This window comes from Trichosporon asahii (genome assembly GCF_000293215.1).
Source record: "Trichosporon asahii var. asahii CBS 2479 unplaced genomic scaffold scaffold00070, whole genome shotgun sequence".
Lineage (NCBI taxonomy): Eukaryota > Fungi > Basidiomycota > Tremellomycetes > Trichosporonales > Trichosporonaceae > Trichosporon > Trichosporon asahii.
Window position 1 is genome coordinate 2,261,950 of NW_014040855.1, and position 27,569 is coordinate 2,289,518.

General features: G+C 59.9%; 10 protein-coding genes across 10 annotated transcripts; 6 read left to right on the forward strand and 4 right to left on the reverse strand.

The window, feature by feature from the left end:
• Positions 1–1,448: 1,448 nt before the first annotated feature.
• Positions 1,449–1,823, reverse strand: A1Q1_04726 (uncharacterized protein; the record flags this gene model as incomplete). The annotated part of the gene is made up of 1 exon (XM_014322964.1): positions 1,449–1,823. The coding sequence occupies one exon, from the start codon at positions 1,821–1,823 to the stop codon at positions 1,449–1,451; it is 375 nt and encodes a 124-aa protein (XP_014178439.1).
• A 1,077-nt stretch (positions 1,824–2,900) lies between these two features.
• A1Q1_04727 (carbohydrate-binding module family 13 protein/putative endo-1,3-beta-glucanase) lies at positions 2,901–3,498 on the forward strand (the record flags this gene model as incomplete). Its single annotated transcript, XM_014322965.1, has 3 exons — positions 2,901–3,058; positions 3,133–3,203; positions 3,272–3,498. 3 exons carry the CDS (start codon positions 2,901–2,903, stop codon positions 3,496–3,498), a joined length of 456 nt encoding a protein of 151 aa, XP_014178440.1.
• Positions 3,499–4,355: 857 nt separating this feature from the next.
• On the forward strand, positions 4,356–6,237 carry A1Q1_04728 (uncharacterized protein; the record flags this gene model as incomplete). The annotated part of the gene is made up of 5 exons (XM_014322966.1): positions 4,356–4,457; positions 4,507–5,130; positions 5,174–5,303; positions 5,341–5,819; positions 5,899–6,237. The coding sequence occupies 5 exons, from the start codon at positions 4,356–4,358 to the stop codon at positions 6,235–6,237; spliced, it is 1,674 nt and encodes a 557-aa protein (XP_014178441.1).
• Positions 6,238–6,849: 612 nt separating this feature from the next.
• A1Q1_04729 (cytoplasm protein) lies at positions 6,850–9,067 on the forward strand (the record flags this gene model as incomplete). The annotated part of the gene is made up of 5 exons (XM_014322967.1): positions 6,850–6,923; positions 7,211–8,317; positions 8,386–8,436; positions 8,481–8,618; positions 8,656–9,067. 5 exons carry the CDS (start codon positions 6,850–6,852, stop codon positions 9,065–9,067), a joined length of 1,782 nt encoding a protein of 593 aa, XP_014178442.1.
• A 714-nt stretch (positions 9,068–9,781) lies between these two features.
• Positions 9,782–10,921, forward strand: A1Q1_04730 (uncharacterized protein; the record flags this gene model as incomplete). Its single annotated transcript, XM_014322968.1, has 1 exon — positions 9,782–10,921. The coding sequence occupies one exon, from the start codon at positions 9,782–9,784 to the stop codon at positions 10,919–10,921; it is 1,140 nt and encodes a 379-aa protein (XP_014178443.1).
• A 988-nt stretch (positions 10,922–11,909) lies between these two features.
• On the forward strand, positions 11,910–12,629 carry A1Q1_04731 (uncharacterized protein; the record flags this gene model as incomplete). The annotated part of the gene is made up of 1 exon (XM_014322969.1): positions 11,910–12,629. The coding sequence occupies one exon, from the start codon at positions 11,910–11,912 to the stop codon at positions 12,627–12,629; it is 720 nt and encodes a 239-aa protein (XP_014178444.1).
• A 416-nt stretch (positions 12,630–13,045) lies between these two features.
• On the forward strand, positions 13,046–13,991 carry A1Q1_04732 (uncharacterized protein; the record flags this gene model as incomplete). Its single annotated transcript, XM_014322970.1, has 2 exons — positions 13,046–13,364; positions 13,426–13,991. The coding sequence occupies 2 exons, from the start codon at positions 13,046–13,048 to the stop codon at positions 13,989–13,991; spliced, it is 885 nt and encodes a 294-aa protein (XP_014178445.1).
• Positions 13,992–14,311: 320 nt separating this feature from the next.
• On the reverse strand, positions 14,312–17,079 carry A1Q1_04733 (uncharacterized protein; the record flags this gene model as incomplete). The annotated part of the gene is made up of 3 exons (XM_014322971.1): positions 14,312–15,996; positions 16,043–16,295; positions 16,342–17,079. 3 exons carry the CDS (start codon positions 17,077–17,079, stop codon positions 14,312–14,314), a joined length of 2,676 nt encoding a protein of 891 aa, XP_014178446.1.
• Positions 17,080–20,441: 3,362 nt separating this feature from the next.
• Positions 20,442–22,274, reverse strand: A1Q1_04734 (Icc family phosphohydrolase; the record flags this gene model as incomplete). Its single annotated transcript, XM_014322972.1, has 1 exon — positions 20,442–22,274. One exon carries the CDS (start codon positions 22,272–22,274, stop codon positions 20,442–20,444), a length of 1,833 nt encoding a protein of 610 aa, XP_014178447.1.
• Positions 22,275–23,010: 736 nt separating this feature from the next.
• A1Q1_04735 (endonuclease IV) lies at positions 23,011–25,303 on the reverse strand (the record flags this gene model as incomplete). Its single annotated transcript, XM_014322973.1, has 4 exons — positions 23,011–23,947; positions 23,987–24,388; positions 24,559–25,174; positions 25,222–25,303. The coding sequence occupies 4 exons, from the start codon at positions 25,301–25,303 to the stop codon at positions 23,011–23,013; spliced, it is 2,037 nt and encodes a 678-aa protein (XP_014178448.1).
• Between the last annotated feature and the right edge of the window lie 2,266 nt (positions 25,304–27,569).

Below are 27,569 nucleotides of genomic sequence, written 5' to 3' on the forward strand. Positions count from 1 at the left end.
TCGTCCGTCCTCTCCGAGCTCTTCTGCCCGGTTGCCCAACGACGACGGTGACGTCGCGATGAGACCCGAGCAAGTGCCTGGGAACTTGGACACCGATCACGTGCAGGCCTCTCCTAGCTACCAGCATCTTACGTAATTGAACAGAGGGAAGGCACGTGGGCTACACGTCCCCTTTGCCCCGCATCGTGATGTGGTCCTCTTGCTCCGTAAAATGCCAATTGATTGGTCGTGTGCGCGCACAGATGGTCATCATTTCGAAGGACAGTACGGCACGGATGCCTGATGATTTCGAACGGAGCGGGAAGCTGAAGAGCAGTGGCTTTTCGAATGTATGCACGGACGTTCTGACCGGAGTGCACCGCGCCACGGGAGGAGCACGTATGCTCGACCAGTCGAGCACGGGCGGCCAGCCATCAGCGACCAATTCCATCCTCCTCTGTGTGTCAGAACCAAACAATGCTTGATTTCAGAATCTCAACGACTGCTCCAGGCTCCAGATGGCCAGATGGATGGCATGTTGTAATCGCATAGCGAACTTGATCCACCGCCCCGATGAAAAGCCCTGCTCGGTGCAATTTTCCGCCAACGGCCGAGTCGCAGATGAAAGAAAGAATCAAGGACGCCACACAGCCACCCTTTTCGTCAAGCTTGGTGGCGTCGCTGCCATGACCGGCACATCTCGGCATCGCCGTGGGCAGCTCAGCCTCTCTGCAGTAGACAGCACCGTGCATGCAGGACATTGCTGAGGCCTTGGTCTCGCTCTGCACCCCGCCGTCAGCTCTCCGGCACCACCTTCAGCGACATCCAACAAGAAGCCGCCAACGATGCCATTGCCACCGAATGCTCGCCCCGTGCGCCCCGCGCCCTGTCCCCCGCACTTGTGCGCGCGTGTCTCGGCCACCTCCGGCGATCATGCACGGTGCGCCCCCGATCTCCCCTTGGCCCTTTGGTCATGATTTCGAATCGGCCCTCAGGCATTCGAGTCAGCGCTTCCTTTCGTCAGTCTGGTCAGTGTCGATGTCCAACTTTGTCAGTTCCTCTACGCAGAACCGTGCCTATTGCAGCGCTTGCTTCTGGGCTCGACACTAGGTCGGAGGAAGGTTCGCTGGTCGCCGCAGGGACTTAAGAGTAGTGGCCGGCGCAGGCTCCGAGCCGACCGGGAGTGGCGAGTCTATTATGGAAACAGTGCATGACAGTTGCGTGTAAGCTTTTGTACAAGGGCCGGTGGTGCTGGCCGGGTTCGTAAAGATATTGACACAGTTGGAGTGTAAAAGAGCAAGGCGAAGGGAGCTTGATGCGATGAGAGAATAACAAGGTGAAGGTTTCGTGTCGTCCGTCACACGACCAGGGGTAGTGATGTGTGGTGGGGCTGGCACAAATTTGCAGTGGGTTTTGGAAGATGTCTCGGCGTTCGACACGTCGAGCTCGAGCACGAGACCGGCTCATGATTAGGTGAAGAGGCGCGCGGCCTTGCCTCCCAGCGAGGAGCGGTAGGCGTCCACGGCGGCGGGGGCGGTCATGTCAGGCTGCTTGGCGGCGCGGGAGATCTTGCGCAGCTCAGCGAGCGCGGCCTCGGGAGTCAGGTCGTCGCCCTCGCTTGGCGGAGGGAGCGTCGCCTTGAGCAGCTCTTCGAGGTGGGAGTCCTCGTCGTTCTCGGGGAGACTGGCAGCAGCGGCGGCGACGGGGTGGGTGCGGCACAGCTTGCCGGGAGGCATGCAGAGGGCACGCGCTCCGAGGGGGGTCGCGGGGGTCACCGCGTTGACATGACGGTGAAGGCTGGCGGTGCGGGTGTGACGAATGAGACGAGCAGTTCCGAGGGGCATTCTCTTGTTGGCTGTGGTAGATGTCGCGGTTATTTTGAGTGGTGAGTGATGGATGGATGCGCGAGTTGTGGTGTGATGGAGGAAGCAGAGAAAATGGTCGTCAAGATGATGCCCACTGTCTTTTGCTTTGGAGGCGTCGCACTTGGCCGGCGTTCAGAGCGGTGGTGGGTTGTGCATGCGAGATTTTTCGGTGCGGGGCCCGAGAGTCGAAAACCGGGGAAGCGTGTCATCGGCGGGGCAGGTAGGCAGTTATCGGCTTTGTGATTGGCTGCCTGAGCTCCACCGTCGTCTATCCTGCATTTTCCTCGGCAAACACCCGCTGAACGCCGCAGCACCCCTGTCCACCGTGGGAGCTTGTCCTCCACTTTTCCGTCTTGCCCAGCAAACGTCCGTCCACGGATCGGTCCCCCTCTTGCACGTGACTTGATGCAGCCGAACACCAACCATGACGTGGGATGACCTGTGGCCATCAGGAGACCGATGGCCGCCACTCCTGGCCCCGCAACCTCCGCATCTCTTATACTCTTCTTGCTCGCGTCCCCCTCACAGCGTGACATCACACACGGCAACGTCGATCGTTACGTGACTTATCCTTTCGGACCCGACTCTTCTGTCTGTGGCGATGTGTCTCTGAATGCTGCAGCGGGTGAAATGACCCCACTCCTGAGCGTGTTCTGTGGAATGCCTCTCTCGTTCCGAACGAACGCTCGGGAGACCCGGCCAACACACCGGTCCAAGACCGGGGCAACGTGGCACCGTGCCATTCTATCTACTAATCAATCGCACAGCTATTGACACCCCCCACTCGATCGTTACCGACAGCCGGTGTCTGCTGCCCCGATACGGCTCTTCATCGCTCCTGCGTCCGGGTCCGAGATCGTTTCCTTCCCGCTCAGCTGACCATCACCAGCACCTGAAGTACTCATATCTCTGTCACATCAGGCGTCACGTTTGCGCTTCTATCTCGGTTGTAATCCTGTGCAGAAGGTCTTGGCATCGGAGCGTCTGGCGCATATATAAGTGGCTGTCTCGGATTGAGTGATATCGCAAGTCTGTCTGCAGCACGGTGAACTAACCATGCGTCTCCTCCTTACACTTATCTCGACCCTTTTCCTCCTTCTTGGAGCCCACGCCGTCCGCTTCCAGTGGCCCTCGGGGCCAGAGAATGGCGGCTATCTCGGAGTACCTCACGGCGGATGCTGCACCAACGCCCAGAATGGCACTCAGGTCTATGCGTGAGTACAAATGTGAGCAAAGCTGACCACAGCACCGGGCCAGACTCGCGCTACACGGATCGATACATCACCAGCGCATGGCGCATTGAGGGCGAACACATCCGCATGGCGGGACACGGCGAGCTCTGCCTGGATGCCGGATGGGGTGAGTTTCCAATTGTGTCCCTGTTGTTCCTTTTCTTCCGGGCATGAATGGTGATTGACGCCGCCCAGACGCGGGATACGGCACGACCCTCAAGATTTGGAAATGCTTCGACAACCACGCTCCCCAGCGCTTCAAGTACGAGAACGAGCGCATCATCCACATCCCGACTGGTTTCTGCATCGACGTCCAGGACGGCAACCGCCAGAACCTCCAGCTCTGGGAGTGCTTTGACGGGAACACCAACCAGAGGTGGCGTGCCATCTGGCCTCCGACACAGAGCGCTGCCAGCACTTGAGCCCAGCGCCTGAGTACGCGAGAGTTTTCCAGCGTCGCTCGAGGACATGAGGCTGGTATATACGACAGTGGACACTTAAACAACGAAATCCTGGTATATAATATGCAACAGACATTGTTTCGCGCGTGGATGACATTAGTCGGTGAGACGCCTTTGACAGGTTGGGATGGCCGTGGGGCCAGTTGAATGTTTCCAGCATCGCCTCCCCAAGCCCCAGAAGGAACTCGGTCGTACCAACGTTGCTCTTGCGCTCACTGATATCGAGAGGAGCGGATCGACCAGGGTGGAGGCGGACCACTTTGGTTCCGCCCATCGGATGAACATCCCAGGTCCCAACCTCGCCACCTTCACATTCAACCTATGTCGTCCTCGTTGCCCGTTCTCGCTGACATGGGGGCTTTCAAGTAATCGAGACCGCTGCCTCTACCCGTTAATTGGCCGCTGGAAGGCGTCTACCGCAACGAGAAGCGCACGCTAGCCGCAGATAAGCATCGGGACACGCGAGGCAGCATATGAGCCCATAACGTGAGTGGCCAACGCGATGACGCCTTCCGCCGCTGGCGTCAACTCATCCATGGCGAATATCACCCCAGGCACACATCATCCATCCTCCCATCCAGTGCAGCTGACTCACTACATCGCGACGGGTGTGCCGATGCTGCGTCGACCATCGGCGGCATGTACTCGGCACGCATGCGCTCGGCACGCGTGCGCACCAAGCGCGCTCGATCACGCACCGTCTTAGGCCGTCTGCATTGGCAACACTGCTGCGTTAGCCTTGACGGTCGGAGGAACTCTTGATACTCATAAGCGCGAGCATAGCAAAGAACTGATGACCCCCACTAACTGTCGACACTATGACCCGCACCATTCGCACAGTCATCATTGGCGGTGGCCTGTCCGGCATCACGCAGGCGATCCGTCTGAAGAAGGAGCTCGGCGACCGCGTCCAGATCACTGTGAGCTGCAATCCCGTGATCTCGCTGACTCCAGATCCTCGAGAAGAAGGGCTCCCCCGGTGGCGTATGGCGCGACTCGATTTGGCCCGAGGCGGGTGTCGATGTTCCGATCCACCTGTACACGCTCGAGACGGACCTCGAGACCGACTGGCGCGAGTACTTTGCCTTCCAGCCCGATGTGCTCGCGTACTGGCTCCGCCTCGTGGACAAGTACGAGCTGCGCGACTCCTTCGTCTTCAACTCGGAGTACGTCGGGTCGCACTGGGACGAGCGCACGCAGACCCACAGCGTCACCATCCGCAACACGAAGACCAAGGCGCAGACCGATATCACGACCGAGGTGCTCATCTCGGCCACTGGTCCGCTCGCGAAGCGCAAGTTCCCGAACGTCCCGGGGCTCAAGGACTTCAAGGGCGCGTGGTTCCACAACCTCGACTGGGACGGCAGTGTCAAGCTTGAGGGCAGGCGCATCGCCGTCGTCGGCAACGGATCCTCTGGTGTTCAGATTGTGCCCGGCCTCGCCAAGCTCCCCGGCACGCAGGTCACGCACTACATCCGCTCGGGAGGCTACTTCATTCCCAAGATCCAGCGCGAGTACACACCCTGGGAGCGCTTCGCGTTCCAGTGGATCCCCGGCTACCTACGCTGGCACCGCTTCGGCATTCTCCAGGAGGTAAGCTGCGCTGCTCTCTGGACTCAGATTAGCTGACCCCCAGCACGACCGTCACTGGTCGATCAAGTTCAGTGGTGACAACAAGCAGCGCGAGCAGGACGAGCGCGAGCTGCTCGCATACCTCCGCGCCAAGGCGCCGGCCAAGTATCTCGACGCGCTGACCCCGACATGGCGTGAGTTTGACTGCTTCGAGGCTCTCCTAACTCTCAGCTCTCGGCACGAAGCGACCCCCGCTCGACCTCGGCTGGCTCGACAGTCTGCACTGGGACAACGTCGAGCTCGTTAACGGCGCGCTCGAGTCCGTCGACGCGACTGGCATCACTGTGAACGGCCAGCACCGCGACCACGACATCATAGTCTACGCGACAGGAAGCGACATTGGCGCACACGGCCTCGGCGCCAACACCCGTCTCTTTGGCGAGGGCAACCTCGAGCTGGAGCAGTACTGGACCTCGATCGGCGGTCCGCAGGCATACGCCGGCATCGCCGTGCCGCGGTTCCCGAACTACTTCACGATCATTGGTCCCAACTCGGTCGCCGGAAGCTGGGGATACACCGCACTCCGCGAGACGGCCGCTGTCGCCCGCATCGTCCGCGAGATCCTCGATTACAACCTCAGCAGTGTGCAGCCGAAACAGGCTGTGTTTGAGCACGAGAGCGAGGAGATCCAGAAGGAGCTCAACAAGGCGGTGAGTTGGCCGAGCCGGACGCCGGCGAGGCGGTATAGACCCAAAGCTACCATTGCTCCTGATATATAGCTGACATCAGACCATTGCCGTTGCCGGCGTAGACAACTACTGGCGTTCCCCGGGTGGCCGCATCACCGTCAACTCGCCTCTGTCGGGCATCGGGCTGTGGTGGCGGACACAGCGCACGCGCTGGGGCGACTGGGACGCCGTGCGCCTCGTGAAGGGCTCTGACGGCAAGACACGTCTGCAGCACGTCGACGTCCTGGCCATCAAGCGCCGGCGGGCAGCCGTCAAGGCGCTCCTCGTTGCCGCGCTGGGCGCGACGCTGTACAAGCGATGGGATGCGGTCGTCGCCGCCTTCCAGTGGGCCGTGAAGGAGACGGGTGCGGACAAGCTGCTGCAACATATTCGCGCTTAGATAGAAGGGGCCAACGAGTTGTATCTGATATGAACATGGAATGGAAGGCATGTTCAGTTATTGGTGCACTGACATGGCGCATTCCTTCCTCCCTCCCTTTGAAGGTTGCAAGGATCTCGCAGTCTTCGACAATACGAGCGCTTAGTTCTACTGTCAGTTCTACCGCTTGTTCTGCCGGACGTTCCGAGCCACGTTGAGCAACAAGTAGCAATGCATTGCACCATCTATTCCTAGCGGACTGTCCTATCGCCTTGCTCGCCGGGGACGCCGGATCATGCCACTGTCCCTTGTTACATGGGTGGCTTGAACAAAATTTCGGACCGGCTCCTAGGCACTCCTCATCGCGTGGTCTCCCCAGACCATTGCCCAGGCACATAGCCATTTGCGGGCATCACATGACTTGGGTCGGGCATGACGCCGGGCGCTTACCGCCATCGGTCAAGTGCGAGGCCGCGCGGTACGAGTCTGTCGCGGCACATGAGCACATGAACGCGCGCGGCCTGCACTGACATAACATCTGTGACACGACAACCACAAAACTGATTGCACGACTTAACACCTCGTGCTACCTTCTCTTCATCCACCATTCTCCCAACTACTCGACGTCTCGCGATGGCTGCCCTCGACGCTCGCGCGAGGCTCGCTGCTCTCCGCGAGCTCATGCGCGAGCGCAACATCGGTGTATAGTGAGCTCCTTCGTCTGTGTACAACGAGCTGACGACAGCGTTGTCCCCTCTGAAGATGCCCGTGAGCTTCCATCGCGGGCTCCAGCTGACCCCAGACGCCTCCGAGTACCTTGCGCCCTGCGACGCCCGCCGTGCATACCTGACCGGCTTCACTGGCTCCGCCGGCTGCGCTGTCGTCACCCAGACCGAGGCGCTGTGCTGGACTGACGGACGATACTTTCTCCAGGCCGGCAAGGAGCTCGGCGACGAGTGAGCTGACCGGCGCTTGAAGAAGAGCTAACGTGCAGCTGGACTCTGATGAAGCAGGGTATGCCCGACGTGCCGTCCTGGAGCGCTTGGCTGAAGGAGCTCGGCCCCACGACCCGCGTCGGTATCGACCCTCACGTCCTTTCGGCGGCGGACGCGAAGCCCCTGTCCGAGGCGCTGGCCAAGGACCCGACCCGCTCCCTTGTTCCCGTGAACGAGAACCTCGTCGATCTCGTCTGGGGCCAGGGCCGCCCCCCCCGCCCATCCAACCCCATCTTCCGCCTTGGGGACGAGTACGCCGGCGAGAGCGTCGGCTCGAAGCTGTCCAAGCTCCGCGAGAACCTCACCAAGACTGGCTCCCCCGGCACCGTCATCACGAACCTGGACGAGGTCGCTTGGCTCTTCAACCTCCGCGGCAGCGACATTCCTTACAACCCCGTCTTCTTCGCCTATGCGATTGTGACGCGCGACGACGCCACGCTCTACGTCAACCCCGCCTCGGTGCCGCAGGACGTGCGCGACTACCTGTCGCAGAACAACGTCGCCGTGCTCGAGTACGACAAGGTGTGGCCCGCGCTTGCGTCCTGGCGGCGCCTGATTGAGGAGCAGAAGGCGGCCGAGAAGGCCAAGGCCGAGGCCGAGGCCGCCGCCGACCAGGAGCGCAAGGACAAGCTCCCGACGCCCGAGCCGCCCAAGCCCGAGCCCGCCGCTAACGGCGCCGGACCCAAGGAGAAGGTCCAGAAGACGGACAAGGTGCTGATCGGGCGCAAGACGAGCTGGGCCGTCGCCAACGCCCTCGGCGACGAGAACGTCGAGGCCCGCCGATCCTGGGTCGAGGACGCCAAGGCGCGCAAGAATGCAGTCGAGATTGAGGGATTCCGCCGCTCTCACATTCGCGATGGTGCCGCGCTCGTGCGCTACTTTGCCTGGCTCGAGGAGGCGCTCGGCAAGGGCGAGAAGATCAACGAGTTTGACGCCGCAACGCAGCTGGAGAAGTTCCGCGGCGAGAACAAGCTCTTCAAGGGCCTGTCGTTCGACACTATCTCGTCTACTGGTGCCAACGCCGCCATCATCCACTACAAGCCCGACGAGGAGAACAGCGCTGTCATCGATGTCAACCAGGTCTACCTCTGCGACTCGGGCGGCCAGTACATGGACGGCACGACGGACGTCACGCGCACTCTGGTGAGCTAGCATGTTACGATCTAGCTAACAGCAGCACTTTGGCACCCCGACCGCCGAGGAGAAGCGCGCCTTCACCCGAGTCGTGAGTTGCCTCTTCTAGATCGATAACTGACGCCGCAGCTCCAGGGCCACATCGGTATGCTTTCATGTTCTTTTCAAGCTGACCCCAGGCCTCGACGAGATGGTCTTCCCGGCCGGCACGACGGGCTACGTCCTCGACACTGTCGCGCGCCGTGCACTCTGGAAGGACGGCCTGGACTACCGGTGAGCTGATTTTGCGCACGACTCAAGCTGACCCCAGCCACGGCACCGGACACGGCGTTGGCCACTTCCTGAACGTGCACGAGGGTCCGCAGGGTATTGGTCCCCGCGTGGCGTACAATGCCATCGGGCTGCAGGAGGGCATGGTGCTCTCGAACGAGCCGGGCTACTATGAGGACGGCAAGTTTGGTATCCGCATCGAGTCGGTCGTGTGCGTCAAGAATGCCCCGACGCCGAACAACTTTGGCGGCAAGGGATACCTCGAGTTTGAGAACTTCACCATGTGCCCGATCCAGACCAAGATGATCGACCTCCGCCTCCTGTCGCAGGACGAGAAGGACTGGCTCAACAAGTACCACCAGGAGGTGCTTGCCAAGGTCAAGCCCGAGCTCGAGGCGCTCGGCGACCAGCGCGCCATCGCGTACCTCGAGCGCGAGTGCGAGGTCATCTAGGCAGGTTGACGAGAGTGATTGTTTGCAGAGTAGTCTGACGCCGTCGAGTGCGCAGACGAGATATGTTTGGTCCGCATAATCGTGTTATGTATCGTTCCTCTGACGTTCATTCCTTGCATACAAGACCGCACGCAATTGGTGGAAGGGCCGATCGAATGAGTTGGAGGGTGGGTGGGTGTGTACCTGTGTGTGCCTGGGGCTGTGCCTTGTCTTGGCAACAAGGCTTCCGCGCAGCATTCCACCAGAGGAGGATGATGACAAGAGACGAGGGGGTTGCCGCGAAAGCTCGGCGTCATTGGTCTCGGCAACCTAACTGGATGAATGTCTGGCAGAACTGGGCACCGCGTGCCCAGCTGCCCAGGCGACGCCAGTGGCTCGCAAAGAGCCCGCGATGCCCCGCTGGGATCCGGGTTGGCGCTACGGTTTGGCGCAAGAGACCGAGGCAGCCACCTCCGCCAAGTTCGCCAAGACCAATTTGAGCACCGCGCGTCAACCAACTGCACACCAGCAAATGCGCAGGCCATCGCGAGATCGCGCGTGCCCCTCTCAGACGTGCGAGCAATACCAAGACAATGCGGAAACACCTGCCTCCTCTCCACCGTGGGGTCCTCCTGTCTTCCCCGGAGTATATAATCGGCATTCAACCTCTGATGCTCCCAGCAACCTACCTCCTTTCCTCTTCTACTCACATTCATTGATACCAACTCCGGTCTGATGCTGCTCTCGACGTCTCTCTCGTTCGCCGTGCTCTCGGCCCTCGCCTCCGCCCAGAAGGCGGGCGACAAGCAGCCGACGCTCAAGTTCAACCGCGACCTGTCCCCGCACGACGCCCAGATCCGCCTCGGCCCGCAGCCCGAGGCCTGGACTGCATCGGGCAGCGGCGACGACACGGTGTACAACACGGACTCGTCCTGGGGCCAGATGACAGTGAACCTCAAGTTCATCGGCGACGCGATCACGATCCACGGCAAGTCGGACAAGTACTGGACGCAGAGCGGCGGGGACTGGAAGTCCATTCTCTACGTCACGGGCACGGGCGGGCAGTTCCCGACCGACGGCAAGATCCTCGAGCAGCCGCTGTCCAGCACGGACATTGCCGAGTTCAAGAGCAACGACACGCGCGAGATTGACGTCTCCCTCGTCCTCGGCCAGAGCGACTGGACCATCAGCGGCGTCACTGTGGGCACTGGCTTTGTCTCGGATGCCAAGAGCAAGGACGACGCACGCAAGACCGAGGTCGACTTTTTAGAGGACGGCAAGGTCAACCCCGTCCTCGGCACGGAGGGCACGTGGGAGGCCTCCGGCGAGTACGCAGTGTGCAAGGACAAGTCCAAGTTCCGCACGAGCATCCCCAAGGGCGTCGCCTACGTCGAGCTCGAGGGTGCGCGCGGCCCCGAGTCCAAGGAGTTCCAGCTCCACATCTTTGCCGACGACGGCGAGCAGATCTGGGAGACGATCGCGACCGAGTTCCCCACTGCGACCGAGTCGCTCTTCTTCTTCTCTCCCCTTGACCCCGCCAAGAAGTGGACCCTCGAGGTTGACTGCATCGGCCCCAACATTCCCAGCGGACAGAACCAGTTCGACAAGATCACCTACTACTACGAGAAGACTGCAGCGCCCGCCGACGAGGAGAAGCCCGCTGCTGGTGCTGGCTCTGCGGACGCCGGAGACAAGGACAAGGCTGCCGCCTCGTCTACCGGTGGAGCTTCCGCTTCCGCCGGACAGTCCTCCTCTGCCGCCGCTGCTCCCGCCGCCAGCCAGACCGCCGGCGCCGCCTCCACTGGCTCTTTTGCCGGCCTTTTCGCCCTCGGTGCCGCCGCCGCCGCCTACGCCGCCGCCTACCTCGCTCTCTGAGCGAACTCTTGGTTCCTTCCATTTTACTTTTCGATACCCTTTTCTCCTAGGTTCCCGGACACTGAAGTAATACCTCACATCCCTCACTCATTCATAGTCGTCGTCGAGCAGCCGCACGTTGTTTGTTCCCCCATTGTTGCAGTAGAGTTTCTTCATATGCAGGCAGCCATCATTCGCAGAACAAGCCCAGCGTCAACAAAGCCCGGTTGCTTGGCTGGGCACCCCGTCCCATGTGATCTCCAAGCGTTGCCGAGTGTTCCAAGCGTTGCCTAGCCCAACTCTCGCGGGTTGCTGGATGTCTTCTCACACCAGCCCGGCGTTCCCAGCTTGGCATGGCCAAGACCACTAGCCACCAGCGGATGCCAAGCAGGGCCGGGGTGGCCAGATTCAGGAACCACTCCACACGCCCCCACTTGGGTGATCTGACAGCACGTGGTGAAAAGGGGAGGCCGTAATAAGGTTGGTTCAAATTCACGCTCTGAGAACGTCAAGGCAACAACAATTTCAAAAGTGGAGGTCGTCCTCTACTCCGCCTCACACTCACACAGCAATGTCCCGCGCCTCCTCACACGACTCGCGGACACCGAGCGCCGCCCCGTCGCGCGTCTCGAGTCCTGCGCCGTCGGGTCCGTTGGCCTCGGCCGGGCCCTCGGGCACCGCGACACCACAAGTAACCGACATCTACCGTCCGATAGCGACTGCTATTCAAGTATGCTTGCTATCTCTGCGACCGAGCTGACCGCAGAAACCCCTCGCGGACCTGACGACGGCGGCGTCGGCCGAGAGCGACCTGCCCTCGCTCCTCGGGCTCGACAGCGCGACGTACAACGCGCGCCTGAGCGGGAAGAACCTCCTCCTGACCGATGTGCCGAGTGCGCCGAGCGGGCTCGTCACGGGGCGGAAGCGGAATCGCGGCGATCCCACCGCGCTGGCGGCCACGAAGGCAGCGCAGGCTGCAGAGGCAGCTGAGCGCGAGGAGCGGGGCACGATGGCGCCGCGCAAAGCTCGCAAAGCGCGCAAGGTGCGGGAGGCGAGGTGCGCGACCTCGCCCGGAGAGCGGATATCGTACGCGAGCCTGCAGCCGCTGCGGACGCTGCACGAGCGATACCTTGCGCATGTCTTGCAGCTTCCCACCTGGGACCCTAATGCGACATCAGGGGCTACTACCCTACCCGTGGCCGCCGAGCCGATGCAGGGCAAGCTCCTGAAAGCCGATTTCACTGGCGCCGTCGTATCCGTGCTCGCGTCGAAGAATCTGTCTCTGACGGGGATAAAGGGCACGGTCCTCGAGGAGACGAGCGGGACGCTGCGGCTAGCCTGCTCTGACGACCGCGTCCGCGTCGTGCCAAAGCAAGGCGCGCAGTTCCGTCTCCTCTTCCCCGCCTATGCTTTTCCAGCCGATCCGACACGGGAAGCAGAGGACGACGCGGCCCATCTGGCGCGGTTCCACGCCGACTGTCCCCGCATCGAGGTCGAGATCATGGGTTCGGCGTTCGCGTACCGCAGCGGAGACAGGGCGGGGAGGAAGTTCCGCCCGGCGCAGGGCAAGAACGGAGCAGGCTGGGGAGAGGAATGGGTCAAGGGCGAGTGGGGCCAGATTCTGGGAGAACTGGGCGTGGACGAGGGGACGCAGACGCTGAGGAGGCGCAAGAGGAATAAGAGCAGGAGGAAGGACCCGCTCGTCGGCGGCAGCTTGCAGGTGTTCTAGACGGTGAAGTCATGTATGATAGTGTACCATTGCTACATTGCGCGCGTGTGATGGAGCGGTAGCGTGTGACTACTTTTTTTGCTCAGCGGCGGATGCTGTGTGGCTGACTGGCAAGCACTGTAGTTCCTCCAGGTCGACATTTGGCCGAGCTGACATTCTGCTAGGCCCATCCTCGCGATGGCGCCGGTTCCATCTACGCAGTGGAGAGCGTGAAGTGAAGTATCACCACTGATCGCTCTCAAACTGCCATTGTGATCGTTTCGGCGCTGGCCGCACCTCCACCTCCCTCCGACGTCACAGCACCCGGCAACTCTCACCATCTACTAATCCTCCTCATCATCACCCAATCCCTTCAACCTTCATTGCTCACACGCACGCCCGGACCGCTCAAGCGCTCAAGTGCTCAAGTGCAAAGCATGTCAGACATCTCAGCCTTCCACACCCTCCTGCGCAGCCTGCGGCATCCGCGCATCCTCGCCGTCTGCGGCGCGGGCCTCTCAGCCTCCTCGGGCCTCCCCACCTTTCGCGGAGCCGGCGGGCTCTGGCGAAACTACGAAGCCACCTCCCTCGCGACCCCGCAGGCATTCAAGCGCGACCCGGGACTCGTGTGGACCTTTTACGCCTACAGGCGGCACAGGGCGCTCGGCGTGCAGCCGAATGGGGGACACTGGGCGCTGGCCCGGTTAGCCGAGAGGTTGGGGGATGACTTTTTGTGCTTGACGCAGAATGTCGATAGTGAGTGACAATTACTTTTCGGAAGTGAAGGGAGTGAAGGGACAGAGGGACAGAGGGACAGAGGGACAGAGGGGAGGGACGACTGACGCAGCAGACCTGCACGAACGCGCCCAGCACCCCGCCCAGACGCTGAAACACCTGCACGGCTCCCTCTTCCAATTGAAATGCACCCTGTGTCCATGGAAGGCGTACGATGACCGCGACCCTCTGCCGGGGCTCGAGATTGCGGCGCAGGACTCGGCCGCAGAAAAGCTCCTCGACCCGGCACACGCGCTCGAGCCCATCTCTGCCCAGGATCTGCCCCGGTGTCCTGAGTGCGGGGGACTGGCACGCCCCGCCGTCGTGTGGTTTGGCGAGAGCCTTGATGCCGACATGCTCCAGCAGGCTGATGAGTGGATCGAGGAGAGGCCCGTGGACATTGTCCTTGTTGTGGGGACGAGTGCCGTGGTCTATCCTGCTGCGGGGTATGCGGAACTCGCCCGGACCAGGAATACCCACGTGGTCACTATCAACCTGGAGATTGAGGGAGGACGAAGAAACAAGAACGACTTCCACTTCGAGGGCGACGCGAGCGTGCTCCTTCCCCAACTGCTTGAGCCCATCATCGGCAAGCCCTCGGAGAATTAGTTAGTCGCAACCAGGAGTTAATTCCAGAGTGTCCATAGCATCTCTCTCTCTCTGTTTAGTTTCTACTTGTACAATTGGTGGGTTGATAACTTTAGATCTGCGGACTATGTGACGAGTTGCCCATGAAATGAGGAATCCAACCCGCGGCGCGCGCACGCTCGGCGCTCTAAGCCTCAAGTCCGTGAAACAGTTTTGGTCGTGGGTTCCCTTGATGATACATCTTTGTACAGGTCGTGACAGGTTGCTGAATTGAATTGTGTCTGTGTGTGGCGCTCGATTTCTAGGCGCTCTAGGTTCTGGCGCGCCGCCGGCTTACTGACTTATTGTAAGCGCGGCGAAGTACGCGGGGCGCTCGCTCTGCGCTCCCTGGGGAATGTCTCCTGCGTCGGCGAGTCACCCATCAAGCCGAAGTAGTCGTACTCGCTCGTGCGGCGTGCGTTCGGCGGTCGGCCGACCATGGGGTACGCTCCCGTCATCGAGTACGATCCGGACGACATGTGGGACATGCGGGGGTATGGCGAATCGGCGTTCGGCAGATCGATCAGGCGGAGAGACGCATCGGGCGACGTGACGGGCACATTGATGGCAGAGTGCGAGCTCTTGCGCCGCTCTCCGTACGAGGGCCGCTGTTGCTGCTGAGCAGAATTCTCGCCCGGGGCAAAGTCGCTGTACGGCACATTCGGCGAGTCATGCACCATGAGCAAACTCTGGTGCAGACTCGAGCCGCGCGTGTGGTTCGACAGGCTATCCGCACCACGCGTCAGTGCGTAAGGTCGGTCGTCCTCCTCGCGCACCTCGCGTAGACTGTTCAGCTGGATCGAGCCGCCCTCGGTCATGGACTTCCAGCTCTCGACGTCCGCGTCCGAGAACCCGTCGACCATGCTCTTCTGCCGTAATGTGTTCCGGTGCTTGCTGCTGCGTAACGTCGAATCGCTACGGTCGTGCTCGCGCGGAGCCGGGTCCGCAAGCCTGTAGTCGATGCGGCCGGACGCACCGACCCTGCGGCGCATGCAGAACCACCACGCGCAGAACGCAGCGGCAGCGAGCACGAAGAAGCCAATGACTGAGCACGCAGCGATGACGGCGGTGGAGACGACACGGTGCTGCTGCGCAGGCGTTGCGCCCGCCCCTGGGTCCCCGCGCTCGCCGTCCCAGCGGCCCTGGGAGATTGCCGACAGAGCCTTGTGGTCGTTGCGGACGGCGTAAAAGTCTTTAGAGCCGGTCGCTTGGTCCATCAACGACACCATGCCAACTGACGGTCGCCATGACGAGCCAGCCTTTGACTGGTCCGGGTATCGGAACACCGAGTACACATTGCGCATGAAACTCGAGCCCAGTACCACATCGGCTTTACCGTTCAGGTTGGCGTACTGGATCGAGCCGAAGCACGAGACCTGCGTCGGGTCGTCTGGGTCGGGCCACGACATGTCGAGCGGGTGAACGGGGAAGTCGTTGCCGCCAATGTTGAACGTGACTGCGATCTGCTGTGTGCACGGGAAGCGGTACTTGCCGTCCTTGCCGGCCTTGATGTTGAACGACTGGTAAATGTCGTCGACGACCGTTCGGTTGTTGAACAAGATACCGACGCCGCCAGAGTCCAGGAGGACTAACGGCTGCTTGACGTCGTCCGCCTCACTCCTTCCAAGCGTAATGTTACGGTGGCTGGGGCCGGAGCCGCCCTTTGCATCAGACCACGTCGTCGTGTAGATCCCATCAAGCAGCATACGCCAGTGTAAGAATCCCGTCTTGCCAAGATTTGACTCGGCGACAATCGGAACGTATTTGGGCGAGCACGGCGGGGGGCAGAATCGGTCGTCTGTCGTGCCGATACCAAGAGTCGACGCCGTTCGCTTGTCGTCGAAGCGCTCGAGCGACAGGGAGAACAAACGGTGGGTCGGAGCTGAATGCGCGCCAGCGCCGAACAGGTTGTCGAGCCATGTCGCGCCATCTGGCTGTGATCCAAACGTACCCGGGAGCTGCTCTTGGATGACAGAGTTGGCCGGTACTGCAATTAGCTTCAGAACATACAACGAGTCACTAGCTATACTCACGAGCTAAGCCCAGTAGCCCCGAGAACTCGCCGTTGCCCATGTCCTCGTCTACGACTCGCTCCGCCGCGACGAACGACTGGTAGCCGATGGAAAAGTTGCCCAACGTCACTTGCTCCCAGTAGATCTCGCCGCTGACAGAGCCGACGAGATAGTCTAGCCTGATGTCGATGTCGGCGTCGAGGGAAGCACTGTGGTTGAATAGGCGCGGGGCATCCTTGCACGAGGAGCTCTTGCACGTATTGACCGCTGCCCACTGGAAATGTCAGCACGGGCTCGGCCCCTGCACTGTCACGACATACCATGTCAGAAGAGCCCAGATCCACCATCATGTTTAGGACTTGCGGGGCTGTGCCGTTCCAGTCCTGCCGTTTCCTGCTGTAGCTGCTGCTCTGCGACTCATGGCCAAACGACATGGGCACGCTGTACACTGTGTCTCGGTCACGTCCTCCCATCGTCATGTTGAACAGCTGGCCCGGCACGAACGTCGGCTTTGAATCCGAGCCTGTAGACGTCTTCGACGACGTCGTCCATGGCCGCGACTTGGTGAAGCTGCTCCATGTCCGCGATATTGAGGTTGAAGTCGATGAGCTCGAGGACACGTTCGCTGAGGGTTCCATGGTCATCGACGCGTTCCAGGGGACGGATCCGTTCATCGATGACCATGCTGGGTCATAAGAGGAAGACGCATTCTGGCTAGGCCAAGGATCTGAGGGGTTCGTGAGGGTGTGAGGTACGCCGCCTGGTGCAGACTCGCCGGGCGCCCCAGCTGCCGCGCTTGTGGCGGTCGGGTCTGCTGGCGGCGATGCAGGGGGAGAAGGAGTCGGGGCTGATGATCCGGACGGCGATGCAGGCGGTTGTCCATCTCCTTCCTGACGCGGTCGAAGCGGCCCCTGTGGTCGATGGTATTGCTGATCAAGCGATGGGCGCAATGGTCGGCGGAGCTGCCGCGCTTGTGGCGGTCGGGTCTGCTGGCGGCGATGCAGGGGGAGAAGGAGTCGGGGCTGATGATCCGGACGGCGATGCAGGCGGTTGTCCATCTCCTTCCTGACGCGGTCGAAGCGGCCCCTGTGGTCGATGGTATTGCTGATCAAGCGATGGGCGCAATGGTCGGCGGCTTGGCGGTGCGCCGGAGCTTGCCGACCGTGTCTCTTCCCGGGGCTTCATAGGGAGGAGAGCTTTCTGCTCTAGAGCGATAGACGCGAGATCGGACGAGCCATTTGCCAGCCTTGCCAAGGAAGACGTCGTACGGGGAGACGAAGAGGGCGTCGTCGTGACTAGGGATATCCGGATGAAAGGGGCGCTGCAAGAAGGAAAGCGCTCGTTACCGGCTGGAGGGGTGGACGGGCGATGCGATGAAGTGCGAAGGAGAGTAGAGGTTAGAAGAAAGAGTCAGAGAGTATCGGCGGGCCAAGAAGAGGGAAGAGGTGGTGGTGGAGATGCGGGTTGCCGATGGATTGAATTGTGGAGGTCAGTGGTCGAGACGAGGTGGATCTGTGGGGGTGGTGGAAGGAGGGTGAGGGTTGAGTATGGGGGGAGTCGTCTGTCGGACGATCACGAGGACTCGGGTCGGTTGGTCGGGGGTTGAAGGTTGAGAAGCAAGATGATGGTCAGAGTTGAGAAGAGTAGAGTGTGGACAAGGTGATCGCTGCAGTGCCGGCGGCCTGGAGTGCGTCTGTCTGCACGGTACACAGAGCCAGGCGCAGGATGATGGAGGAAGGCAGCTGGGCAGGAGTGTACGAGTGCAGGAATGTTGCAGGAGGGACCGGCAGGTCGGAGGCAAGGGGCGTGTGAGAGAGCAAGGGGAGAACCGGAAGCGAGCGAGAGGTGGTGATGGTGGAGGTAGGGCCTGGAGAGAGGGTGAGTGATCAGTCATGCAACAAGCAACCAGACTAGCCAGCTAGGTTCAGACTTTGCGCCACCAGAGCCGAGCCGCAGTAGAGAGACTGCATATTTTGGGTGTGGTTGGAATCCCCTGTGGGCCCTGGCCTTATGCTGGTTGCTGGTAGCTGGCAGGCTGTTGTTGTGGTGGGATTAGTGTGAGAGCATGCAACGGGAACCGACGGCGGGCTTGCAAGGCCTCTGCAAGCTGTGCAGAGGATCAGAGGACACCACCCAGAGTGTGGGCGTGTGGTGGGCGTGTGGGCCCCTTAGTCAGGATGCCTGCCTAGACTGGCTTTCCAAGCCCTACATCATCCTCACTCGTGCCTGGCGCCGAACACCCGATCCCTCGATTCTTCCTCGGATCGTGGCCTGGGAGTTCTTGGGGTGAGATGCCCTCGGCTTCCAAAGCAGGCGCGGACGGAAGCTAATCGAGGGGTCCAGACCCTGACAGGCTCTGTCCCTAGCCTAGCGTGTCTCTGTCTGCAGGCGCCCCGCACGTAGCAGGGTGGCCAAGGGGGACCAAGGGATGCCGGCACACACCCTGCCCCCCTCTGTCAACCTCCCCAAGCCAGCACACACTCAAACTACCGCTTGCAGTTAAACCCGGCTGTCACCAGCCCGTTAATTTCTCTGACCCTGTCCACCGTAACAATGCTGTACACCCTCCTCCCATCTCCCTCATCTCCTTCCCCCTTTGCATCCCCTTCCCCCGAGAGCCCTCCATGCTGCATCCGCCCACAACGCTGTAAACAACCATCTGTCACGCTTCTGCCCACCGCCCATCGATGATGCATTTGTTCATCGATCTCGACGTAGCAGAGTCGACAAGACGATGCGGTCATGGCACTCGATTCCGATTCAGAACAAGCACCGTTCCTGAACCTTTTCTCTGCTCTCTGGCTTCTCTTGGACGTCGTCATGGCTTGGCGCCGGCGGCAGCGTATGCACAGTGCGCACATCTTGCGACGACGGCGCACACACTACATGTACTACGGGCGTGTGCTGGGTGCGGAGTATGCTTTGTTGGCTTCTTGGCGCACAGAATCATGCTTTCAGGTGACGCTCCGGCCTAACCCTGCTAGCCAGTTTCTAGCGCACACCCAAAGACCCAAGGAATGCGCCGCCGCGCTGCTCGCCGCTGGTCACTGTTCGCGCTGCTCGCGCACTCGCTACTCGCGCGCGTCGCTCGGGAATCTCAGCGGGGCCAGCGCGTGGCGCACGGACACTTGAGCACAGTTGAAAGGCAGCGTTTCAAGCCCGCCTCGCGCGCCTGGCCCTAACGCCTCCGCCTTGAAGCGCCGCTGGCGCCAGGGCCCTTTACACTGTTGACAACGAGCACAGGAATCAGGCGAGCTCAGGCGTACTAGCAGCTATCTGACCAGTCACAGACTCACAAGCCAAATGCAAATGTTGTGGAGGAGGGGGCTTCAGCGAAGCTCCGTCTCTATTCTGGCCTATAGCAGCGTCTTGACCGTGAGGGTCAGTGCAGCGCTGATCTCTTGCTCTTGAACTCTCCATATCGGGCGTCCACCAGGCCACCAGCGAGCGGAGCCACCAGGGGCATCGTGGTGGCGTTGAGCGAAGCGCGCGGAGCGCTCGGACCATCCCCTATCAGATCCTGCAGCCTTGCCTTCCCTGCACAGCCGCCGCACCTGCCTCTTCCAGCGATCCAGCACGCTGCACAGCTTGGCGAGTGCTCAAACACTGCAGTTCCCCGCGCACGGCCGATCAAGAATCGAGGATATTCGACTTGGATGTCGCACTCGCCACCCATGTGCCTTTTGTGCTTTGTGGCTGAGACCACAGCAGAGCAGAGCAGGGGGGCTCAGCCGGGACAAAGCGCCATCCAATGTGTCCGCCCGACCAGCCTGACCAGTCTGACCAGCCCGACCAGCCCGACCAGCCCGATACCGCAAATAGACACAAGCCACAGCAAACGCGTTCCGCTATTCTGGATCGCGGAACCGAGGAGGCGCAATAACTGAAGCACACATCGAGTCTTGAGGTGAATACAGCGAAAGAAGGCGCGTCTTTGTGGCCGACGCTACTGTCAGGCGGGGCTCCTCGAGTCCCTCTCCCCTGCAAATGGGAGATGCTGGCCCGTTTGGCGCCTCCGGTGTTCTGTTGATGGATTCGGAGCTGCGGATGGTGGGCTGCTCTGTTACTGGTGGTCCACCTCTCGGCCCGATTCCTCGGGCCGTCACTGACATCTGTAGCCTATGGTCTGGTGCTGCTGTGAGGCGGCTGACAAGCTCCCTATTGGGATCACCGACGTTACTCCGATTCAGATTACCGATGCCAGCGTCGAATGGAAGCTTTGCGGCAGGATCTGAGAATTGCATACGTGAAAGATCGCAGTACCACTCGGCACTGACAAGCCAGAGCCGGCGCGCGGCCGTCCGCAATTGGCCAGCTCCAATCATTGACACTGACACAGCGCTCTCCCTTTATAGCTGCTATGGCCAAAAGAATGCATGGGTACTTTGATACTTACTAGATACTACTCTCTCTACTCTCCTTACAGCAGGCTCCAAGCCGAGGCGAGCACGGCAGCGAGGGTAGCCGCCACGCCCCAAGTCGCGGCGGGCCGGGCGCCGCTTCCCTCCTTGCCGTCCTTGCCATTCTTGTCCGCGCTGTGGTCCTTGCTCGTGCTGCCGTTGGCCGCGGCAATTGGCACATCGCGGGTCTGGATGAGCGTCCCGTCAGTGCTCAGGTTCCAGAATCGGTACGCGTTCACGCGGATACGGTCGCCATAGATCTCGGCGCGGAGACCGGTGGGCGCGCCATCGCCGAGCGTGTCGCCCTCAAAGTCCTTGGACCCGACGCCGATGTAGTTGAGCGTCGCGCCCGTGTTGAACGTCGTGATCGTGCTGTTGTACCCGACCAGGGGGCGGTGGTCGACGTTCTGGTCCAGAGCTGCAATGTCCCAGTGCGTGTGAGAGGTAATCAGCAGCGCGTGCGGGTTCGCCGCGAGGAGGTAGCGGAGGCGCGTCTCCTCGTGGCCGAAGCTGGTGCTGTCGAACGTCGTCCAGGTGCCCGAGACAGAGTAGGGGAGCGCAAAGTGCGAGAAGAGCAGGACGGGCTTGCCCTCCTGCTTCCAGTGCGAAAGGCGGCCGGCGAGGTACCCGTACTGCGCGTCGCTCATGTTCACGAACGGCGGCTGCCCCGTGTGGTCCAGGAAGGTGTACTGCTCCGTTGCCATCCAAATGATCGGCGTGCCCTTCTCCGTCACGTGCTCGCCCCAGAGTCCGCGGCCTTGCTCGCCGTGCAGCTCCGTCATGCGCGTGCCGTTCAGGAAGTTGTCGATGTGGCCCGGCGACTCGGGCATCGCATAGTACATCTCGTGGTTGCCGAGGGTGGAGATGACATTCTTCTCGCCATAGTGCTCCCACGTGCCGGCGTCCTTGAGCGCCTTGGTGAAATTGGCCCAAGTGTCCGGCGCGTCGTACGGGACCAGGTCGCCGTTAATCACGAGCGTGCTGGCGTTGCCGTACTTGCGCAACCCCGGCAGGAGACTGTCGCGCATCTGGTCGTTCTGAGGCAGGCCCTGGATGTCCGAGATGATGTCGATGACCTCGGTCGGCTCGCCCTCGAGCTTGCCCTGCGGCTTCACAACAGCCACATCGTCGATGAGCCAGTACGCATTGTCGCCCTTGCCCTCGAACGCAAACGTGAACACCAGCTTGGCACCGGCGGCAGCCTTGAAGGGAACACGGTGCTGGGCCGCCTCGGCCGTCTCGTTCAGCGCGAACAGGCGTTCCGGCGACTTGCCGTCGTACGTCACGGAAACGTGCGCGTCCTGGCCCTGCGGGTCCGAGGTGTTGTAGTGACTGGCGAAACGGAGCTCGTACTCGCCCTCCTGCAGGTCGATGGCCGGGGTCGCGAGAGAGTGGGAGCCCGCTCCGACCGCGGCAGCAATGACGCCGCTCGCGCGCGAGAACCGCTGCTTGCCATTCGTGCCGTGGTCGCGCACAATGCCCCAGAGCGTGTCGAACTTCCAGTTGGTCGCGTTCCATCCGTCCTGGCCGTCCTCGAACATCTCGAGCCAGACCGGCTGCTCCGGCAGCTGGACCGGGGTCTGCTCCGGCCACACAGTCACGTTGACAGAGTACGCGTCCTGTCCGCCGAGCTGGACCTTGAGCGTCTTGAACGCGACAGAGTCCTTGGCATCGCCAACAGGGAAAGTGACCGTCACAGTGCCGTTCTCGCGAGACTCGGAGGAGGGCGAAACGTTCTGCCCGTCAAGAAGGAGCGTAAAGTTGCCTTCCGGAATGCCGCGAAGCGTGAGGTTCGCGTCGTGCCCCGCCCAGGCAACAGGCTTGAAGCTGGCCAGAGAGACGTTCGCCGCCATGTCTAGGTGCTGCTGTGAATGTCAGTTGGTAGGAAGAGAAAAACCGCGCCGGCGAGCTGCGGCGTTCTTATGTTATTGTCGCATCTGTCAGAGGCGATGAGCCCGGATGGATGCCGAGTGGGCCGAGCGCTCAAGAAGAGAGGAAGTAGAGCAGATGCCGACATCCGGTGACCAGATGGCCAGATGCAGGAATAAGCATATGATCCGAGGAAAGAGATGCATTCAAGGGTTCAATCGAGAAGGGACGGTGAGGGTCTGTGCTGCCCGAGCTGTTGCCGCCTTGTACGCAAGCCAACTGGTTTACCCCACGGGGCACGCTTTTCGCCGGCTACTCCGTTACCCCTCGTCTGCATCTCCGTGCTCTCTGTTAGCACACCTTCAGCAATCCTGCTCGGCCCACGTTCTCGCAACCGCCCACGTTTCCGTGCACGTGTGCTTCGGTCAAGCGGAGCTAGCGGATCATGCGGATCATGCGGATCATGCGGATCATGCGAAGGTCGGACTACAGATGGAGCACAGGAGTGTGACGAACCCAAAGCGCGAGCGGGGAGTGATCACCTGACCAGATGAGAAGTCGAAGCGCACGACCGCACGGCCTCGAACTCGGATCCAAGCAACCAGAGGAACCCAATACATTCACAACTAGAACAGCTATCAACATGGAATGAAGCATTCATCAGCTTACAGCAGCATCGCCCGCGACGACTGCAGCTGAGTACCCAACCAGCTTGCGAGCCTACAGCGGGTCACTTCTCCGTCTCCTCCGCTGCGGCGGCGGGGCACTGGGCACACCCGCGGATCCTTGACGCGCTTCCGCCCGCCAGGCCGTCGTCGACTCATCGACACTTATTGTACGCTTGAGGGTTCTCTTCACATAGGCGTTCGGGACGTAAAGCGGGTGTTCTTCGTGCTCTGGAGGGTCGACATCTTGGGGGAGTTCATAGTCGTCGAAACTAGCCCAGACACTGCTCTCACCGCCGTTGGCGAATGTGCCGGCGGACTGTGCAGCCGCTGCGCGTCGCGGCCTGGTGTCCACAATGCGCCCCGCGGCAGCAGCAAGCATGAGCGAGGCACTCGTCGAACGTTGCTTCATCGTCCTCACGGTCTTCCCCGCTGTCTGCGGCTCGGACACCTGCACCTCCGTCGAGGCCGGTGGAGTCTCCTTCTTGACTGGTTTGACGAGCGCTTGCGCGATTTCTCGCGTATAACGCTGGTGCTCGTCTTCGACCACAGCGCCATTTGCGGGAGTGAGGCACGTCTCCTTGACAGTCTTCAGCCACTCTTCCTTCTCTACTCTAACGGCTCTCGCGTTGAGAGCCCGGCGCGACTTAAGGAGGTGGTTGGCGTGCCGTACCTCGCCCTGAGTTTCGGCTTTGGTCGCTCTGTAGGCGATATTCTTCTCGAGTTTGCGCGCACCCCCCTTGAATCGTTGAAACCGCGTCTCCCAACTAGTCGGTTCCCACTCAGCGTCCGAAGCAATCATGAGGTACTCCAGTAAATCCCATTCCAAAACCTTCAGCCTCAACTCCTTCAGATATTTGGTGTTGTCGGTCCTTGGACGTAGCCCTGCTCGATGGTAAGGCGTCTCCAGATAGTATGGCACCTTTCCGAGGATACGAGGGTTGCGAAGGACGGCGCGGAAAGCAGGGATCGAGATCTGACCGTTACAGATACTGACGGTGAGCTACTCATCCCCGAAAGGCTTAACTCACTGGGTGTGGCCCTCGCAGGTACCTCCGTGTCGCGTGGAGCTGTTGGACACGTGGATGCAGGCGATGCGCTCGGTCCCCACGTCGTCGATGAAGTCGTTCATTGCCTTCACACCGTCCAACATGTTGAAGTCATAGTCGGTGATGTACGCGTGACAGATGTCGATACACAGCATTGCGCGGCTGTCCCCGACCAGATCGATGACACGCTTGAGCTCCTGCAGGCTCCAGTGGTGGGTGTCACGTCCGCAACCAGTGTTGTTGTGCACCATGTTTTCGAGAGCCAACTTCACCGTGGGCACGGCCTTCAGCAGACGCTTGATTTGAGTGGCGACACGACGCACTGCGGCCTCGACGTTGGCGTACCGTTTTCGCTGCTCGTCGAACTCGTAGAAAGCGCCAAGGCTGACGTCAGCACCAAGTTCGGTACGGGAGGGCAACCGCCCAAGAACATACTGAACACAATAGACCTTGACGCCGAGCGAGTTGCAGTGCTGCATTTCCATCTTGATGTCATTGAACGCTTTCTTCGCAGTGGACCTGCGGTCAGTACACGGCCCGCAAGTTCGACTCACGGGTTAGCGGATGCCAGGTTGGTCGTATGGTTCCCATGCACCGTCCAGTGCTTCAAGCAATGACCCTCCGACAATCTTTGGAATTCCTCACGTTTCCAGGTGCTTATGTCATCGACCCGTCGCCGTGGCGAACCGATGAAGAATTGCACTCCAATGTCGGCAGTCGGAGGGCCCAGCAGCGGTAATAAATCGACGTAGCGCTCCATGACAGTCTGGACGCCGCCGTCGCTCGAAAGGTGGAATCCCTTGATTGGCGCAGCAGCAACCGTCACGGCTTGGTCCCCGGTCGTCGTGCCGGCCTCAGCATCCAGAATCAGCTCCACAGTGGGAGTTCCGGGAATGACATCGTCGTCCGCGACTCCGGTGTCATCGTCCCGATCCTCAGTCAAGGCTGGAGTGGGGTTCCGGCTATCTTGGGGCGTGCGTGCGACAGTCCAAGAGCCTTCAGTGAGGGGGAGTGCAAAGCCGTCCTCTGATGACTCTTGCAATTCTCTCGTGTAACCCACGAGGACTGGGTCACTGTTATTAAGATGGCGACGAGGACTACGACGAAGAGGAGAACGTTGAGAGGGGCTGGAGGCTTCGGCGGCAGCCGCACTCTTAGCGGGTGAACCGCCTACGATGCCGTCAGCGTTTGCTCACTAGAAAACGAACTGTACTCACTGCGACTCGCCGTCTTGTTACGACGGTTTGCCTTCTTCACGGCGCGACGGGAGCGGGTCTTCCCTGTTTTCGCAGTCCCCATCTTCAAGACAGTGTTCGAGGCGTGCAGACATCGGTGGTGTTTCTGGACGTCCAGCTTATAAGTGAGCAGCGTGCTTAGAGGCGTGTATGTGGGTCGGTGTCACTGGTGCAGGCGGCTTAGGGGAGATTGACTGGAAATGAAGAACAACGCCAAAGTCTTTCGTTCGACCATCTAAGGGTATGTCACTCATTGGCCGAGACCAAGGTGACATGCGTATATGGCAAGTTGCCGAACGCACCTTCTGTGCACAAGTGCTGCCCTGAGGGATCAGTGCAAAGCTCTGTGGCTTTTCCGAAAACCGGTTCCGCGGTTGCTGCGACCAGCGTACGGCCCCGGGCCGCGCCAACCTGACGCCCAATGTTGCGCCTTGAAGGATTGGCTGCAACGTGTTCGAGAACGGATCAGATCTGAGAACAATGGGACTCGGTTTGGTGACATTGGAGTAATCTCGCAAGGAGGAAGTAACCGGTGCATCCGTGCACAAAGTCTGAGTGCTCGAAGAGGCACCACGTAGGAACGGAGTGTCGCTTGGACGCACCCAAGGCGCGCACGCGGCTTGTGCTGATGGCGTCGAGTCTTACTCTGAGAGGTTTTTCCTCTTCCCTGTCGGGTATAAGGGCCCCCCAGGCTATCTCCGAGATGTCCGACCAAAAACTGACTCTGGTCCTTTGTGCACCCGAAATCTGGACACTTTCCGCGATTTTTATCAAAATGTCGTCGAGTGGTTGGTCCGGCAGATCAGACGAATGGGTGTGGGGAGATTTGAAAGCGGCATAATCAAGGATTAGAAAGTGATTAGAACGAAGTTTGATGAGTCAGGAGGGTAAACTGTATGGTGGACTGGGGGAGCTCCAGGCATCATTGAGATGGCGGAGTATTTATTATGAATGACAAGTATTCGCCGGGTATCGCGCATTTCTGGCTCGTCAAGTTTGCTTTGAGAAGATAACAGCCATTATTATCGACTGTTTCAAATACTTCATCAGTTCCCCATAGCCCCTGAATTCCGACATGAACTTGTGATCGACGAATCTAGGGCTAATCAAAACCCCTTTGCGGTCGCTACTTCACTGAATCCCAGAAATCGATGCTACAGAGGACGAACTTATGCACGTCATTGGGAGTTATGATGATGCAATCATGCATGTGAATGCCTACTTACTCGCGAAACTCACCTTTAGGTAAGTGCAGCTTGTCTCGTACGGGGTTGGCTCGTGCTGGATACCGACAGCACAAAGTGTCGATGCACGGGATATTGATGAAAGACTGTTGTGAAGTTCATGCAGACTACATCAAAGGTGGCCGTAATGTAATATACTATTGTGGTATCCAAAAGTAGAGTTTGTCTGTTTAGCGCTTGTCCCCTATTGATATTATGTGCGAAAATGTTTGCAACCCGAGGTTCGCCACGCGCCATAAATCAATTTCGCATTGCATGCATCATGCATAAAGATTATTTTTATATTGTTTCCATAAATAACGATAGTGTGATTCAAATTCGACGTCGACGTGGTCCCAAGGTCAGTCAGAGGTCAATTTTCGCTTTTAGCCATTAGGATGATTCTCTATATTGCTTTCATCAGTTGTATTATTGTATGCAATTCACCTGCCGCTGCTAAAATCCCGTGCCGTCGTAATAATCCCGTCGTAATAACCCGTCGCGAGGTTTATGCAAAGTTCAATTTGGGATTTTTCTTCAATGCTATCTACCGAGGATCCGTGCAATCACAGAATCCATTTTCCTGGTCACGCGGGCTATCGTCACACACGGACAAGGTCGGGGTAGTCCTGGATGCTTTGTTCCCTAAGTTCTGCATGCAAGGCCTCCAAAGTATATCTCCTTTGAGACTGTGCGTCTAATGCTCGTACAAGTTGATTAATTTCGGGTGAAAACTTGAAGAGTACGTGCGGTCAAGGAAGAATGTAGTGCGGGACATTTACCATCTTCCCAGTCTCAGCCTGTGTGCCATTACAAATATAGAGTCAAGTGCACTGCCTGCTAAATCGCTGAATAGAATTCATTACGAATTTCCTCTCAATTCTCGTTCTAAACAAATGCCCCTCGTCTGCCATGACACATTGATTGAGATGAGAAACGTTGTCTAGAACGAGTGCGCCACTGCATTACCTGAAGAGATTTCATCGCTCAATACCCCTCTGTCCGTCACCCGAAGTGCTGCGTTATGTTCCACTCAGTCTCGTAAGTGCAAGTACTGTAATAAAGCGGAGACCGATATTCTGGCATCTCAGTGAGCTTTGCTCTGTA